The sequence below is a fragment of the Apteryx mantelli genome, chromosome 3, assembly GCF_036417845.1.
Source record: "Apteryx mantelli isolate bAptMan1 chromosome 3, bAptMan1.hap1, whole genome shotgun sequence".
Taxonomy (NCBI): domain Eukaryota; kingdom Metazoa; phylum Chordata; class Aves; order Apterygiformes; family Apterygidae; genus Apteryx; species Apteryx mantelli.
In genome coordinates this window covers 93,315,154-93,333,323 of record NC_089980.1, presented here as the reverse complement: position 1 = coordinate 93,333,323, position 18,170 = coordinate 93,315,154, and the positions used below count along the sequence as shown (strand labels likewise).

Below are 18,170 nucleotides of genomic sequence, written 5' to 3'. Positions count from 1 at the left end.
ATAAAAAGACCCTTTTGGCACCGAGCTTCGATCTGCTTGAGGCAAATCGGTGGCTTTGCTGGGCGGCTGCAGCCGTTAAGGGAAAAAACGCAGTCGTTTTGCGGCGTGGCGGTGTGGTTTGTGCCGCTCCGAGCCCCGCTCTCCGTGATGGGCCGCCGGCACGGGGCGCCTCGGCGGCTGCCGCAGCGGCCAGAAGCCACCGGCGTTAAACTTCCCTCCTCCGCGCCTTAACCCGAGCTGCGCCGTGGGAGCTCCGCAGCCGTATGGCCTCGACTGAGCCTGCTGGCCGGAGAATACGGTCTGAACGACTAGATAACGCCTCTGAACAAGTATATAAGGGCTTTATGTGGGCGTAAGGTATTGGCAGTAATGTCAATTTATGTAGTCACGCGTTCATTTTAATTCATTTAGATGATTGCAAACTTCAAAAGATCAAATTTTTTGTAGGTTTGTCTGTCTCATTGCATGGTAGCTTTTTTGCCTGGGGCAATCTGCCAACGCTGACTCAGACTTGTCATTCCCCTCTCAGACATGTGAATGTGTTGTGATTAGCCTTGCCTAAAAGTAAGTTATATACGTTACATTAAGCGAATATAACTCTCAGTGGTGACATTGCATTAAAATATATGAATATCTCATCCTGCATAGTTGCAGGATGTGAGTGGTATCTAAATAAGTCAATGTATGTATATTTGGAGTCCTCATTGAGGAGGGTAGTTTATAAGTAGTTTTAATTGTTTTAATAATCATTTAAATATTAAAAATTCAATAGTTTCAGAATATTTAAATTAAACTTTGTGTTCCCATGAAATTTACCTTTGATATTATGATCGCTGTATTCTCAAGTGTGAAGATGAATCAAAATCATCTTTGGTAAACAGCTCTTCTTGTATGAACAGTGGGCTGATTTCACCGGCAAAGGAATTAATATTAGTGGTTGCATTGCTTTTTGTGGAACAGAAATTTTCATTAGCCAGTATATTACTTGCCACTATGATTACTTCCTTCACTTCATCTGAAGAAAATGCATAAAACATCCATAATCTGTTTCATCATTGGTAAAGCAACATTAATACTGACATGGATTAACAGAATAAATTAACTTTTATAAATGTATAGAAAATTCAAAGTTTCAAGAAATTTGCGCTTTACTTCATTTAGTGGTTTTATTTTTAAGATTTGTTGGTGCCATTTATGCTGTATATTATTATTAACTGAGGTAGTCTAGACTTCTCTCTCTTTGTGTTGTAAGAAATGGCTAGATCAAGAATGCTTTCCATGAACAAAAATGGTTTGGAAGTCTCAAGTATGTGCCGTGTCCCCTGATGCACAACTGGGAACTTGGAGTGGTACTTCATGCTTGGACAAGCTTTAAGCTACTAGTGAAACTGGGGATGGGAGGGATCTGGTGTAGGTCCTGGTCTTATTTACCACAGGGTTACAAGACTCTGTTTTTGTAAAGGGAACAAACTGTCTCATAGTCTATGAGCAATGCCATAGATGGTAAGGCAGTGGGAAACAAGTGGTGTAGCTTAAGCTTTCAAGGATATGGACTCATCTGGGGAACTCTTCCAGGTGCAGTGATGTTGTCACACAAGGTGAAAGGAAAAAAATTCTTTCTTTAGTTAAAAAAAAAAAAAAAGCAGCAGCTTTGTGAACTCAACTGTACAACATACAGCTTAGAATTAGACAATACAGTTTTTCAAATGGTTGGATATTTTATTCATACAGCTGTCAAATAATATATACTGTAGATGTAAAAGACAAAATGAATAGAAAATAAGTGGCACCTCTATTCTGAGAAACTCATGAAAGTACCTAAGATAGATTGGAAAAATAATCAGACCTTTTTTGGTGTTCTTTCTTATAAGCAGAATCTCCATCTAAGGCCCTGTAAGAGTAAATGAACAAAAACAAGGTGAAACTTTAATGTATTTAATTTATTGCTCAGAGTATTTCAGACTTAGCAACAATTTTTTTGATTATATAGATTTCCAGTTGTGCAACCACATATGAGCACTTCAGGGATTATCCCCAAGCAGATAACAGAATCAGAACCTGACTTTGTAAAATGGCTAAATAGGGAATTGGTGCCATTGACATAGAGATTTCAAGACACAGAATTCATTGCAGTCCCAGGTTATGCAATTCAAAAACAAAAATTTAATAGAGCGAAGCAATGAGGTATTAAAAAGTCATAAAAATACTCAAAGTAAATGCTTTTTGTTCTCTTTTAAAAGCAGTACTGCACCTGCATGTTTTGTATTACAAAAATATTGGAAGCTGCAATAGATGGAAGAAACATTCTTAACACTTAAAAATACTGGCTTGGTACTGCTATCAATGAAGACAGAAGTATTTAATTTTATATAAATAGAATGATTGCCAAGCCATTTTAGAATAGTTGCAATGAATTCCATTTGTTTTATTATAAAAAGTGAATTCATTTAGATTTTTTATGTAATGTTATACAAAGGAAGTGTTTTGACTTGCGCTAACAGACTTCTGTCTGAAAATAAATATATTTTATAAACTCAGTTTATAGGAAAAAATAGATGTTTAATCTTTTTGAATAATCACTTTCTCATTATTTCTGCCATTTATACACTAAGGGGAGAGATACACGCACCTAAAACAACAGGCAAAATGATACCCTAAAACAGAGTATATAGATACAGAAGCAAAAATAACCCATTAAAATAATTAGACTGAACTGTTTCTACTGAAAATTAATGACATCCTTCTCATGTCCATCCCAACATACATAAATGTGTATAGGGTACAGCCAAAACCACGTTAGTATTATATTTGCTAATTCTTCCTAACATAAAAGTTGTATTCAAATGCTTTCTTTGTCCTCACTTCAATACATCTTGAAGTTTCTCTTCAAGAAATTTTTCATTTCCAAATATTAGCTTGTTACTGATATGTTCAAATAAGAATTCTATAATGGGTTAATTTGAGAATGTAGATGCATTAATTTCACATCCCTTTAGATTCAGTTTGTGTTAGTATAAAAAAAGTTCAAAAGAGAAGCAAATGGTGAAGTTAAGACATTTCAGCCTTTTAATGATTTTATAAACCATTCTCATCTGCTACCACTTGAAATTCGTAAGTAAGGGCACTTTATTCATACACCCTGAAGGTGAAGATGGGAGTAGGGGAAGAACATTTGGCAAAATGTAATTTCATTTTCTAAACAAAGACAATTACAGTGCATGCATTTTGGGCAGAGAAGCTTCTTAATTTTTTTTCTTCAGCACTGTGTATTTGCAGCCCACTTTCTTAGGAGAACAGGCTTATGTAAACATGCTGTCTGTCTGTATGTTGGTGTAGACAGGTCAGTACAATAATTTTCCTCCACATGACTTTTTTGCCATCTTCATCCAAATTTAGCATAATGCTATAGATCCAAAGATAAAGTTCTTTCTGAGGGGAAAGACTATACAATCTGGACTGATTTCTTACTGTCGAGTGAAAGGGTTAACAGGACTGAAAAAGTCTGCCAACTAAGGAGTCTGCATGGACCTGCAGAGGCTAGTAGGGTCCTTCCGAACAGACAAACAGCCCTGTTGTTATGAAACTTGCAGAAGTCAGCGAAAACAGTATTTGCCCAGAGTCACAGCCGTATAAAAAAGGATACTTGGGTACTAAAGACCGTCTCAAAATTATTATTATGAGCCCATAAATCAATGAAATTGGAGAAGTTAAGGATTGAGTAATGAGCGTGGTCGGGTCAAGCTGTCTACATGAAGATGGTGGCGAGACAAACGAGACGAAGGAGGAAGCTATGTGAAGACATTGCAGTCCACCTCCCCGTTTCTCAAGGAGCAAAAGACCATGATCACAGAACTTAACTCTGACCCACGATAACCTTCAGCTCATTACACCCTATTTTAATATTATCTCACACACCCCCTCCTAATTAGCATATCAGGAAGGGGCAGGAAACGAATAATAAAGCAAAAAAAAGGCCAATGAGAAGCAGCTCTAAGAATAGGCAACTATGCATGAATCAGGATAGATGACATTTGCCCAGAATCCCAGCCAGGCATAAAAAAGGGTCACCAAGCAGGAGAGTTTGAGCAGGGATGGGAATGTGACCTGACCATCCTCTCCGGCTGGACTGTGAGTATTTCCCCCCCTCCCCTTTTCCTGGGACGCTGGGTTAAGGTAACTCCTCGAGGTTGAGAGCCCTCTCATTAAGAGAGTGAACCAAAAGCTTGCAAGTAGTAACTCCTCGAATTTGAGAGACTTCTCGCTAAGAGAGTGAACCAAGAAAGCTTTCAAGTAGGGATATGCAGTGCTTTCAGTTACTAGTGCAGTAACTGACTATTTCGGGTTATCCTTTCTAAATCAGTAATTGCATTGTATCGGATTATCCTTTCTAAATCAGTAATCGATGATTTCACGCTATCCTTTTGAATCAATAATCGACGATTTTGGGCTATCCTTTCGGGCTATCCTTTCTAAATTAGTAATCGCATTATTTTAATGGATGTTACTAACCTAAGAGCTTGCGTGAGGAAGTAAACATAGGTTTTTTATTATATTACTGTCTCAGTTGTTACTATCAAACTGTCGTAGCGTGACACCTTCCTCAGCTGATAAGAGCCATCTTTGATGCCTCAGCTATGGGGAAACTTTTCATGGGGTTCCAGTTGTTCCATTACAAATCAAACACTTCTCATAAATTAGGTTTACTTAGTGAAGCTTGTGGAACTATTTACTTTGTTTTCTTTTTCTTTGTTTTAAAGGCACTGTCTGGTGACTGGGCAACAGAGAACTGCTCGGGAGTCACAGCTTTTCTCAGATACCTGTATTGCCATCTGTAGGTAGAACCAGTATGATGGTAGGGAGAGGTAGGACTATGATTACAGTACCTCTTCCAGGTAGAGTTCTGCTAGTTCAAGCAACCCAAGTGATGGGATGAGGAGACATTATTTTATGATTAAGGATGGGTGAAAGAAAAGGCATGTACACAGAGGCTTAAGGAGACCCCAAAATGTAAAACCCAGATGAGGCTGAAGAAAACATCGGGGCCCTGGTGGAGTAGACTACCGCACTTTTTCTGCAAAAATATAACATTATGGTATATGAAGAGCAGGTACTGTAGGCCTGAATCGATTTCTAGTCTAGTAGTAGAAGAGATTTCAAGGAGAGTCTGAAATGTTTGAGCCCTTCAGTTAAACTCTAAAACCCCATAACTTTACAGTAGTGTGCACACCTTTGGCAGTTGTGGGAAACTAAGAGCTCCTAGACTTCATAAATAGACTCTAGAAATGTGTTCAACACTTTAGCAAATGTAGGATGCACATCCCTGTTCTCCTGGAACACTCTGAACTTTTTTTTTGCAGTTTTTGCAATTTTTGCAATTCCTGATAAAGAATGTGCCAACTATAACAGGTCTTCTACATTCATATTTGTGTACAACACAAGCCAGAGCCAGAGTTTACCACAAGAAACTGTGGTCTTAAGGGATACACTCAGAGATACAAAACTTTAGGTGTGGATACAAAACTAAAGGTGTGGATATCATTCCAAGTTCTTCATTCTAAAGCCACAGCTGCATCTGTTGCCCTCATTTTTACAGAATGCTTTTTCCTGCAGAAGTTTCATACCTGTTTCTGACTCTGAACTTACTGGAGCTGCTGCTACCACTGTTTTTTATTTCAACTCAGGTAGCATCATCCAGGAGCAGCAGTGATGACCATCTTGGATAAAGATACTAGCTTTTTTTCATGTCATTTTCCCCCCAGCTTCTATAAAATACCGTAATAGCAAGAAAATGTTTCTGGTGTGTTAATGAGAAAATCCTGCCAATATCTTTCATGGCATCCTAATCAGTATGTCCATTTTTCATGGGAAGAAAATTTAGGCAGCCTAAACAGTATGATGAACTCTGATTAAAGAGAAGTGAAGATCACCTCAACAGGACTTTCCTGAAAATAGCATTAAAATACCCCCCACAGATTAAGAAAATCTTGTTCTGTTTCTCTCCTAGTCTTGCACTCTAGAGTGTAGTTATAGGTTAAAAAGTAGGAGGTTAATACAGATACATATATAAGTTCAGTAGTTTTAAACTCTCAGAAATCAGCAAAATCAGGAACTTCAGGGTGTCATTCAGTCCATCTGCCTGCTTTAAGGTAGATCTAAATACAGCTCATCAGTGATCGATGAAGTTGATTGTGTCACAGAAGTGAAACCTGGCCTGTATTTGCTGTGATTCTTGGCCAGGACTATTTTTGAGTTTTGGCCAGCTATATACAAAGATGAGGGAGGTGTGTGTAGGTGGGGGAAGGGTATGAGACGGTAAAGAGGTAAAAAAGAAAATTAGTAAATATGTTAACTCCAAACTAAACATGATTTTTTCTTTTTTAGTGCAGACTCTGGTTCAGTGCATTTAGTTTGAATGCAGATGGCTAAAGTTGACTGATTTCTCTGAATTTTACTTCTTTTAGGTAAACTGATAATTTTAATCTGTGGAGGGAAGAAATGCCTGGGTTGGCTAAAATACATGGCCTAACTTTGACCTATCCCAAAGGGCTTTTTTCCTTTGGAAAATAAAATCCTGTGTGACCAGGGGCTCACTGTATTTGTTTCTGCACTCACTTGTATGGTCTAACCCTCCTCAGTGCCTGCGCAAGTATGTACAAGTAGTGTGGCTGTAGAGCATATCTCAGCAGCCTGATTGCTATCTCTAAGCAAATGTAGCTATGGCAGATTTTGTTATTTTCTTACACTAAAAGATAAATGCAGGTGGGATGTAGCTCTGAAATAGGACTAGAATATTTAAGAGAGGTGTAAGTAGGGTATGATGACGTGGTACAGATGGTAAAAGGGACAGCAAGGTTTTTCACCATGAAAAAAAGTGTTTCTATAAATGAAAATAGCAAGTAGAAGTTAACACAGGTTTTTCTTTACCAAAGAGTAAGTTGGACAAGATGCATCTAAACTGTAAATTGTATTTAAGTAACTGCTTATTGAATGAATTATCACATAACTGCATGAGGTTTTGGCCTTCAAATGTACTGTATGTATTACTATCTGGGACAGAAGTGAGAAATTATCAAAAGAAGAAAGAACTCAAACAGGGCAATCACAGTATGGACAGGAGTCAGCATATAGGAACAAGCTGTGTTGTCCTCCGCTGATGACAAAGGGAGGTCCAGACATGCATCAGAGGGCAAGAGTTATCATTTACTCTCCAACTCACACAGTGCAAAAATAATTTATAGTTTATTACTCCTGTGAGAAGAGTATTCAGGAACAGATAAACAAATTAATGTTTAGAACCAAAAGTAAAAGAATTACCCAGTTATACTTGAAAACTCCATATATATTCATACACAAGCTTACTATATGCTGTACATGTGTCATAATATGAATTAGAAAATTTACTAAATATAGAAGTATTTGCAATTCTTCTATTGTAGTAGGTAAAATGACAATATCTATTGATGGATTTATGGTGTGCATATATATTGTATGTGTGTATATATGTATCCCTATAGAGAGAGATATACATATATCCCAGAGGATATATACATGCACACCACAGTAGTATATATTTATACTAAAACAGGAGTAAGTTTCTATACTAGTGCCAGTTGAAGACAGCTCAGAGGGCACTGGGTATCTGAAGATTCATGGTCACATTGCAGAAGCTATATTTTCCCAGTCTTTTCCCAACAATATATCAGGAAATTACACTGCAGCATTACCCAGAGACATCTGGTATAACTCCATTCTGGAAGCACTGCTTTCCATTAGTTACATCTGGAAGCAATGTGCTTTGACATGTTTTTATTTGCAGAAGTCTTAACAGCAGACACCCAACCCGGTGATGGGAAGGGTCTGGACTAAATCCCAAAGAAGATGAAATACTTTATATTGTTACTGTACACCAGGAAATCCAGGCACTTAACACTATCAAGATTTTTATTCTTTACTGTTCTAGAACTATGGGCGAAAGCTTATCTTCATTAAAATCGAGAACAAACTTTCCACTGACTTCACTAGGATAGGACATCATCTCACATCCTAACTGTACTGTATTTTAATGAGTTCAGGAATTTTAAATGTTTGGCAAAGTGCATATTTTAAAAGAACCATTCAGATATTTGTAATAGCTTGACTGAACTTCAGAGTCAACATATGATAAATTCTCTACAAGATAAAGGCACAATATTTACAGGTACTGTTACCACTGTAGCATTTAAATAAAATAGACTAAATAACCACTACCATTTTTTAATTTTAACCAGTGAAAATTATAATATTCTTTCATAAAAAAGCAGATAGGCTTGTGCATTTAGTACTCGTGATTCTGGAACCACCTGAACATGAGCATCACTAACATATACCCACTGTCCTGCTGATGCTCCCACAGCTTCTTTTAAACCTGAAATGCAAAAACAAAGTCTGTCATATTTCTTGTCTTTCACTTTATCATCAAACAAAGACGATGGATATCTCAAAAACTGAGAACACTTTTAACCACAAGGGTAACTCATGACTTAAGTGCAATTCAGTATTTATAGTTTGTTTGAAATTTACATGTCAAAGAATGCCGTAAGAGAAACTGGTGAAAGATAATGCTTATAAATTTACACTGCCATCACTTTTTTTCATATTTATTCAAAAAGCCAAAGACATTTCAAGTATAGCTTACTGAGTTTTAACATTAAGTTATGCTAGCACCCAGGACCAGTTCTGACATGGAAAAATCTTATTTCAGAAGCTGACCAGTAGCAAATGAGGAACACAGAAAGGATTGAATCAATTCTAATAATCATTCAAGGAATGAACAAGGGAAACATAGGACTGAGGGAGACCTCTGTTTAAAAATATTGTACTTCTGGGAGATACGCTTCAAATGCAAAGTGATACTACACAGGAGAGGCAAAGTATGTGCTTGGTTCTCCCTCTCCCCATGTTTACCCATGAAGGGAAACAGTAAATACATTTACCTTATTGTGACAACTCAACAGCCTTGCCTCCATAAATCATTCACAAACAGATTCTATCTTAGAATCTTATTTCATTCCACAATATCCAAAACATACTAATAAGAACAGGTGTGCTCTTTTCAAAACACCAACAGAATCCCCATGACAAATTTTATGTCCTCCATGAAAAAGCATCTTGATTGCTACATTAAACCAGAGTATTCCAGAATTGTAAGCATTAAAAGTTTTCCAACCCTAACATACCTATGATAGATAAGATGCTGAAAAAAGGAACTTTTAAATTAAATTGTTGTGGGTTCAGTTCTTGCACTGGTATTTTCAAACACCAAATTTGCCAAAATAGTTACATTTTAGGAGACATAACTACTCATCTGAGTGAATAATTGTGACTAGGAAAAAAGATGATTTCTTTCAATCAGTTTTCTGTTTAACTGAACCAAAATTCCATTATTTGCTCAGCTCTAAGTGGAGTTAATATAGAAGTATATTATGTACTGGGTGTAACATAACAAAAAGGATTTGTGTGGCCATACAAATAACTGAATCTATTCTGAGCCAAAATAATTACTTGCTATAAATCTGATTAAAGCTAAGGAGTTGTAGCCAGTGGCTGATTTTGGTTTTACTCACAGAGAAAGGAGGTTCTGTTGTACATACCTAGAATATTTTTAGTGGTAGAAATATGCTCCAGTAGTTTCTTGGAGGGTGTCCTGACTTTGACGTATGCTGCATAGTGACCACCTCTCATTGACCCACTGTGCTCCACTATTCCATAAAGACTATATAGCACTCTTGCACCATCTGTAACATTCTGTATTCCAAGAAACACAGAAAATAAGAATGAATTATTTCATGATGGATTTTTGTTACAGATATCTTAATTAGCTTTGAACAATATTATTTTAAAAGAGGCAAACAGGCAGCTACAGCATTTCCACTGGTGAAGTAAATCCATTAAGAATACTTAAAAGTCTACTAACTGAGTCCAGTTACCATGGAAGCAGCAATACTTGTCCTGAATGCTGTTAGATGCAGTAAAACAGTCAGGGTACCATAGCTTAACTGGTACTAGATAACATCAATCCATTCATATCAATGAATTCAGTCAGTTAAGATTCTGATCTCAGTATATTATTCTAAAGCATTCAATATACAATTTCTCTGGGAAAGAAAGGAATAATAGTAATAAAATCAATCCAGTTTAACTTGTGCTCAGGACAACAGCAACTGTTGAAGTACAATAAAAATCAATTTAAAAATGTGTACCTTGCAAGAAGCAGAACAAAACGGTGCCAAGTCTAAAACCAGTGGGAAATCCACATGCCTGTTTACTTTTCGTAGACTCAAACCAGCCTTCAAAAGAAAAAAAAATAAAGACTAAGGTAAATATTTTTCCTAGAAGCTTTTTAAAGCTAAGTGTATTACTGTACTATTAAAATAAACCATAACCAAGAATAAAATTTGTTTCTTTCTTAAACATTCTTTGTTACGTTTTCAATACAGTACACACTACATACAAACATAATGGAAGCGTAAGAGGTTTCCATGGATATATCTGAAAGGCTAAATGCACATTCTGAAGGTATGAGAGATTCAAAAAAACATAAGCATGTTTCAGAACAGAAATAAATGGTGTCTCTACCATTTCTCCATATATAAAGCAAATAGTTACGCACAATAACACTTAGGTAATAAATTGCTTGTCCACCAGTGTGGCAGAGGAATATACAAGATGGCCTTTTACCTGGTGGAATCTTTTCAGATGGAGAATAAGAATAGCAGGAACTGAAGAAATCAGCAGCTGTTTCCGAGCATTTGTATAAATACCTTCTGTTTTCTTTTCTGTATTTAGGAATATCGAAATCACAATTTTTAAAGGTGAGAGCAGCCAGAATGAAAGCATTTTTTAAATAGCTGACAGAATAGATCTATGTTGCAATGATTTTTAATTCACCTTCTATAATTACTGTACTTCAAAGAAGTTGCCCAATTTATTTTATAAGTTTCTTTCTCATTTATTTAAATTGTTTTTCTTGCTCAATGAACACTAATTGTCTGTTTGGACTACACAAATATAAAGGAAAACAATTCTATTTCATCTCCAACTCTATCTCATCTTCCAACTCTTTAAAAGTTTTTTTCCGCTTCTTCTTTACAAACGTAAATTGCAGCTGAATATTACAGCATTTATTTCAAAGCTGCCAGGATTGTAAGGACCATGTAAACAGCAGAAAAGATTAACAACAAATGATGAGCCTATCCACCTTAAAGTCATCTTTAAGTTATTGTCATTGTATAAAACTAAAGAAAAGTTGCAAAATAAATTCTATGTTACATTTACGATTACATTCTAAAATAAAATTTAGATTTGTTGCAGGATTAAGTTTTAAGTGGTTAAAAGCAAGTTTTGCTTGGGGAGACATTTTCTGTTTAGCCACAAGGGGGAAGCCTGATGCTGGAGCAATGAAACAGCAGTGACTACAGGTTCTGAGAGGAGATTTTGTTTGTCATGTTTATCATTTTGTTTTGGCAGATATTAGCACATTACCTGTGGAGTTGGCTTTCTTCTGATACTTCTGTTTCCTTTCTGTGCAGCTCTCACACAAAAGCTTGTTGTTCCCCATTAATAGCTCTACAGAGGTAAACTGGTAAAGGCAGGACTGAACAGAGCATTCTTTGGAGCTAGTTATGTAACTCTGAGAAAGCGTCTGGAAAGCGTTTTGTGGGTTTGGGGATAAAGCGGATTTTTCCACTGAGAACACAGAATTATTTGATAAACTTAATGCTGGGTCACCATGGCTAGGTTTTTCATCTTCATTTATAGTATCACAGAAGCTGAGTTGGGATATGGCACAGGAAATCACCTCGTCATTACTGTCACTTGGTTTGTTGTGTGGCATTTTAACATTTATGTGGTTAACGTGCAAACCAGACACGGTGCTGGATGAGCTAAAACCTGTTTGCTTAGGAGCACTTTCGCTTTCTGAGGCTTCACTGTCTGCATCAAAGCTGCTTTCAGAACGACTGGCTTCTTTCTCACTGCCATCAGTCTGACTCCCATTTACAGCAGATTCAGCAATTGTGTCTTTGGAGTACAAAATGCCAGAGCTGCCTTCTGACTCCAGCTTTCTGTTTTTTTCCTGCATGATAACAGGACTTCTTTCTTCTTCATTAGAGGAAGCTTTTCTGGCAAGCCTTCTCTCCTGGTTCAATTGATTCTGTAAATTATGGCATTATTATTTTGTTAATATAGGGGAGAAACAGGAAAAATATTTGTGATCTATTATAACTTTTGAAACATGGCAAATTCAAAGTCAATTAAGCCTATTTTTTTATCTTCTCCTTTTCACACATGTTTAAGCAACTTGATCTCTTTAAGATCTTTTTAAACCAATTTAGGATTAGAAACTATAAACCAGTCAGCTAAGAGCAATATGCTTATTGTGAGATCAATACTTTCCACAGCTAATTACATTCACTGTGTGACAGCTGTGGATGGCACATTCAAACTAGTATTCATTTAATCTAGTTTAAGCATCTAAAAATACTCAAGTTTAAGCTAGTCACTGTTGCCTCCCTTTAGAGGCCTTAGCTGATGAAAATTAGCACCCCCAAAAGAAATTTCATCTCACCCACCTAGGCGCTTGTCTTGGAAGTAAATAAACTGTCCCTGGCAATATGTTTATTAATTTGTAAATTTTACATTGTCTGGAGTTTTTTTTTTTTTTTTTTAATCAAGACAGATTGCAAGAAGAAAAACAACTTTGTTGCCACAGAAAAATACTACAACTAGGTACATTCCTAAAGAGGAGCAGGAATCCCCTCCAAGTGTCAGCAGCCCTGCACTTGCATCTCCCATTTTTTGGAACTACTTCAAAGATATCTTTTTAAACAGAAAAAAAAAGTGATGCACAGTACTACTTATAGTATATCAGTGCCTTTGCAGAACAGACTAGACAGACTAATTTTCACAGGCTGCTTTCATAGCACAGAAACTGAGTTGACAGCAATCCCCTCCTGCAGACCTGATCATGTGCCTGAGCTGCAGCAAGGGTGAAATTTTAGACATGGCTTTGTGTTTAGGATTTCCTACTGACTATCTTTAGGAAGCTTCTCATTTAGTAGAGAAGGTTTCTGGATTGTCTTTGTTACCTATCTGTATATATGCATTACAGTTAAAGCTTGAGGTTTTGGATTCCAGTCTAGCTCACAGGTACCTAAATAATAGACACTTAACTACAAGCACTTAACTTGCAGGCATTTAAGATCTTTCTTTGGTTATTCTGTTCCTTAAATATACACCACAGGCTTCAATTCAGGAACAGACTCAGTTTTAAACTTTAAGCAAGAACTTAAGTCCAACTGAAGTCAATGTGACAGACACATTCCTAAATATTTTCTTAAAGAGGGAAATAACATAAGCATTCATAATTTAAGGCCTTAAACTTAAAAGCAAGTGAATAATTTAGCAAAGAATAATTTAAAAAATTTTCATTAACAAGCCAAAACACTATTTTCCATTAGGACTATTTCTTGTCTCAGTTAAGCTTGCCTTTTTTTTCTTTTTTTTTTTTAATAGGTATAGAAGAGAGAGAGGAACTTCTGAACTACTGTTAGAGCTCAGAGGTATTATGCAAACAGTTGTAAAAAAGAACTCTTAATATTGTGAAGTTCTCCATTTCAGGAGAAAAGCCTAGCAACCAGCGTTTAGATACTCTGAATCTGCAAAACTACCAACTAGATACCCCCCGTTTTCACAAGTAAACTTATGAACAGATGAGCTGAAGTCACAGAATATCAACAAACACTAACTGAATTCAACAACTGTTTGTTTTGGATTAAAAGATTTACTGCAGGACGGACACATTACAACTAAAATCATTCAGAAAGATGAAAGTAATGACACAGAATGTCTGAAAAGATGAAGGGGAAGGGGGAAATTACAAGCCTCATCAATTAGACGGACATACCTAGTAGCTCATTTTATCCATTCTTATTGAAAGCAGAGTTGTTGTCTCCTTTTTATTCTATCTAGTCTAGTTTATTGAATCTATACTAGAGTCAGTAAAAAGCTTTCAAAATCTGAATTATTTCTTAATTTTGAAAACATCTCAGTAATCACATTTGTATGTACCATTAACACTGTCACACGCTATTTTGGAAATTGCTGTGTCTCCTCTATTACAGATTCTAATTAACTGCATAACCCTGTAAGGAAGATAAAGCTTATTAAAGAAAATAATGTTAATAATAACCAAGAGCCTTTGTCATGTTTTTGTTGAGAATAATATATGTGCACAATACTTATTACAGATTTCTCTTAATCTGTAAATGCTAATATGTACAACTCTCCATTCTGTTAGGGTGGCATATTTACAGAACCCTTTGCCACCATCAGGAAGAACCCTATGAAGAGGCATAACTGGCTGAACTGAACTCCCCAACCCTTGGGCTACTGAAGGCCAAGAGCATCACTGAAATCATGCTCTCAGTCTCCAAGAGACTCTGCTGGCCGCGCTATTTTTGTTGCACCCCCTGCCAACTAATCCCTCAAATGGCACTAACGCAGACTCGCCTGCTCTTTTAGCCAGTGTTACAGTTTTTGTGACTGCAGCCAGAAAAAAACTGGGAGGACAGCAAAAGCAGAGAGGGCAACAAAAACAAAAGCAACATGAATTAAAACTAACTTGCAGATTTTTTTCCTCCTTAAAAATGAGACCACATAACTGAAAAGCAAATGGTTTCTCAATGACTGTCATTTCTCACATTTCTAATAACAACCTAAATATTTTAAAACAAATCCACATCAGACATATGAAAAATAAAACAGTTAGCTGTCAAAATTCCCACCCCTGTAGCCCTACAAACTTCAGAAAAAACTTATGACTGTCTAGTGAGGGTATTAAATTCTTACCTTATCTTTTGTTAAAGGGTGTTTCTTGACAATTTTTGGTTGATTATTCAGTGTAGTGATAGAAGAACAGTTATACTGACCAAGATCTGCTTCTTGTACACTTTTACCTTTACTTGTCCTTCCCAAAGGCACAGGTTTTGCAACCTAAGAAATTAGACAGTATGATTTAGGAAATTAAGTATACAAACTTTTTGTTCCTTTGCAACCCACAGAAAAGAGGAATGTAGGGTTTTCTCTTTAATTCAGAAAATATTAACCTACATAAACCTAATTAGCTAGCCCCTGACTTGTGATACAAGACTGCTTTTGATTTTACATATCATACTGTCAACATCTTTGAAGGATCCACTGAGAGCCACAAGAAACTGAAGTATTACAAAGTTTCTGTACAGAAAATATCCCTAATAATCTATTCTAGCATCATATAAGCATATATGTAGCTATATGAGATGTTGATTTACCAAAGGGGACACAGTTCCCCATGTGACGGGCGAGTGAAGAGTTAACAGGACTGAAGTTTGTCAATTGATATGCAGAAGAACTGATAGCACAAGAGCTGACTGCGCAAAGCTGTTGAACAGAGGACTTAACAGGACTAAAGTCGTCTACCAACCGATATGTGCAAGGACTGATATGCGCAAGGCTGCGGAATGGCAGCACTAACAAGACTGAAGAGGTCTGCCACCTGGAATCCGCACGGACCCCCGGGGAGGGGAGAAGCAATACGGAGGTGTTGTGGTCTTGCCTCGCTAGCAGGGTCCTCCCAAGCAGACAAACAGACAGTCCTGTGATTGCGAAACTCGCAAAAAGTCAGCAAAAGCAGTGTTTGCCCAGAGCCCCAGCCGTATAAAAAGAGACTTGGGAGCTAGGAGAGTTTGAGCAGGGACGGGAACGTGACCTGATCATCCTCTCCGGCTGGACTGTGAGTATTCCCCCCCCTCCCCTTTTCCTGGGACGCTGGGTTAAGGTAACTCCTCGAGGTTGAGAGCCCTCTCACTAGGAGAGTGAACAAGAAAGCTTTCAAGTAGGGATAAGCAGTGCTTCCAATTAATAACGCAGTAATCGACGGTTTCAGGTTATCCTTTCTAAATTATAACTGATGGTTTTGTGTTATCCTTCCTAAATTAGTAATCGCATTATTTTAATGGATGTTACTAATCCAAGAACTTGTGTGAGGAAATAAACATCTTTTTTATTATTATTATATTACTGTCCCAGTCGTTGCTATCGAACCTTCATAGCATGACAGCGTGACACCATGAATCAGTTCTGGTGCATCCTACCACCTTGTGACATGACGAAGGAGCTGCTGTGCATCCCCTATCACATTAATGGCAGCAGCATATCTAGACTATAAAGCAAAGAGAAATGACCACAAAGACAGATGCATGTTGGAATAAGTGCAATGATAGTTAAGAGCCAGCAGGCATCTCTCTCAAACAAAACCCATGAGTTCCCATGCTACCCACGTGAGTCGGGAAGCACAGGGATCCAAATATTCAAAATGTACTTAAACATTTAATTCCTATCTACTATCTACTCCATGCAGCAACAAAGATGAAAAACTTCCTACGGACAAAACTGGTGTTTGGAGACTAGTACATTTTATACAGAATACATTAAATACTCTTCCTTAACTGCATGTGAATTTACCCGAGGCGGGGGAAGAACCACCCCCACCCCACTCCCCCACTCCTAAATTAAATCCCCAAACCGCATGGGAAGAGAGCATACCCCTTAAAAGGCATACAGTTCCTCTGCAGCTAATGGAGGCATTCTGTGAACTGTTTATGGCTGAAAACACCAAATATTCAAATGCTGTCCATTTTTACACCATCTCATCCCTTAGATACACTTCAGTCCTAGGCAAATCTAACAGCATTTAAAACATTACAGCTCATTTCTCTAGATGCAAACCAATAGGCTAGAATCTAATATTCTGAAGGACCTTTTAAAAAAAAAACTTTACAATCATTCAATTCATATGTACACACTAAAAATACTGTTAAATTAAATTAATCTCAGACCTACATATACTGTAATTAACTATGGTGATTTGTTCCACCTTTAGTCAAATTTAGAAATATATGCATTTACTACAATGTATGTCTGTATATATGAACACCATATAAAGAACAGACAGTATAACAGTGCATATATTTAGGGACAGGCATACATTTTTAGGCTCAAAATCAAAATTGTGTGTATATACACACAGAAACACACATTTTCATAAAAGTATGTAAAAACAGTCCACTGGAAACTTTAGTCATTTATTAGGTATTCTGTTTCTTACCCTTTCCTCTATTATAGGAAGTGAAAGATCAATGAAAGGTTCTTTTACTGTTGAAATCTTGAAGAAAAAAAAGAAAAATTTTGTATTAAATACATAAAACTATACATGGGATTAGTATGTAGCTCCCATTTTTTTTAATTATTATCAAAGACCATACAACAAATTAATTAGTTACAAGATGTATCAGATTACAATGAAGAACTTCCCAGAAACATTTTTTCTATTTTTAATTTTAAGGTAGCTCTGATTTTCTTTTACTTCAGTAGTTAGGGGAGAACACTGCACCAGAAATTTCAGCAGACAGAAATAAGGGGCCGGGCCGCTCATCTAGGCAGAGTCAAACTGGACCTAGAAGCACTGGTACAGTTTCTCTGAGCTCCAGGCACATTTGGGAAGTCACGTGGGGCTTGCAGATGGGTCAGAACTTTTTGGACTGCAGAAGCAGCAAATCCAGTGAAATTATGTAGAAAACTAACTTTCAAAGTTTCCTGATCCTGGACATTTCTGTGCAGGGTTTGACCTTGTGCAATGCTAAGTAATAAGACTGGTTAATGACAGTTAGATGACAGTTCTAACCTCGTACTTCCCAGGAAAGCTTAAGTCAGGCTTATTGATTATAGCCAAAAGTTTTATTAGAAATTTTCACACTGTAAAATTTTTTAAAAGAAATATCTTTTTTTTATTCTACAGTTTTATTTTGTCTTCTACAAAGCATATAAAATCTGTGCTGAAACTAGAAAGTAAATCGTACCTAAAGGCATTCTCTCACAGCACTTTCCATCTGCCTTTATGGCTAGAATATTCTGTTCAAGCCTGTTTCTTAAACTCTCTTCCCTGCCGCTCTGAAATTCCTTCCAAAACTGACTTATCCTACCTCTGAAAAGACTGTGAAAAACAAGGCTTACAAAAAAATCATGTTGTGCACTTAACTTACTGAACACAATTGTTGCTCTTCTCTTATATTTAGGACCCTATCTTCCACCTGTGG

General features: G+C 36.9%; 1 protein-coding gene across 4 annotated transcripts in view; it reads right to left on the bottom strand.

Annotated features, from left to right (window-relative positions):
- Positions 1-1,698: 1,698 nt before the first annotated feature.
- USP45 (ubiquitin specific peptidase 45) overlaps positions 1,699-18,170 on the bottom strand; it is a 65,688-nt gene continuing 49,216 nt past the window's right edge. For 3 of the 4 annotated variants that reach the window (XM_067293931.1, XM_067293932.1, XM_067293933.1), the window contains exons 12-18: positions 17,183-17,239; positions 14,887-15,030; positions 11,521-12,190; positions 10,717-10,814; positions 10,239-10,325; positions 9,630-9,783; positions 1,699-8,404 (exon numbers count right to left, since the gene is read on the bottom strand). In XM_067293931.1, the coding sequence (XP_067150032.1) occupies positions 8,274-8,404; positions 9,630-9,783; positions 10,239-10,325; positions 10,717-10,814; positions 11,521-12,190; positions 14,887-15,030; positions 17,183-17,239 (1,341 nt within the window). In that variant the 3' untranslated portion in view covers positions 1,699-8,273. The remainder of the gene's footprint in view (positions 8,405-9,629; positions 9,784-10,238; positions 10,326-10,716; positions 10,815-11,520; positions 12,191-14,886; positions 15,031-17,182; positions 17,240-18,170) is intronic. The other variant, XM_067293934.1, reaches the window with a different exon arrangement.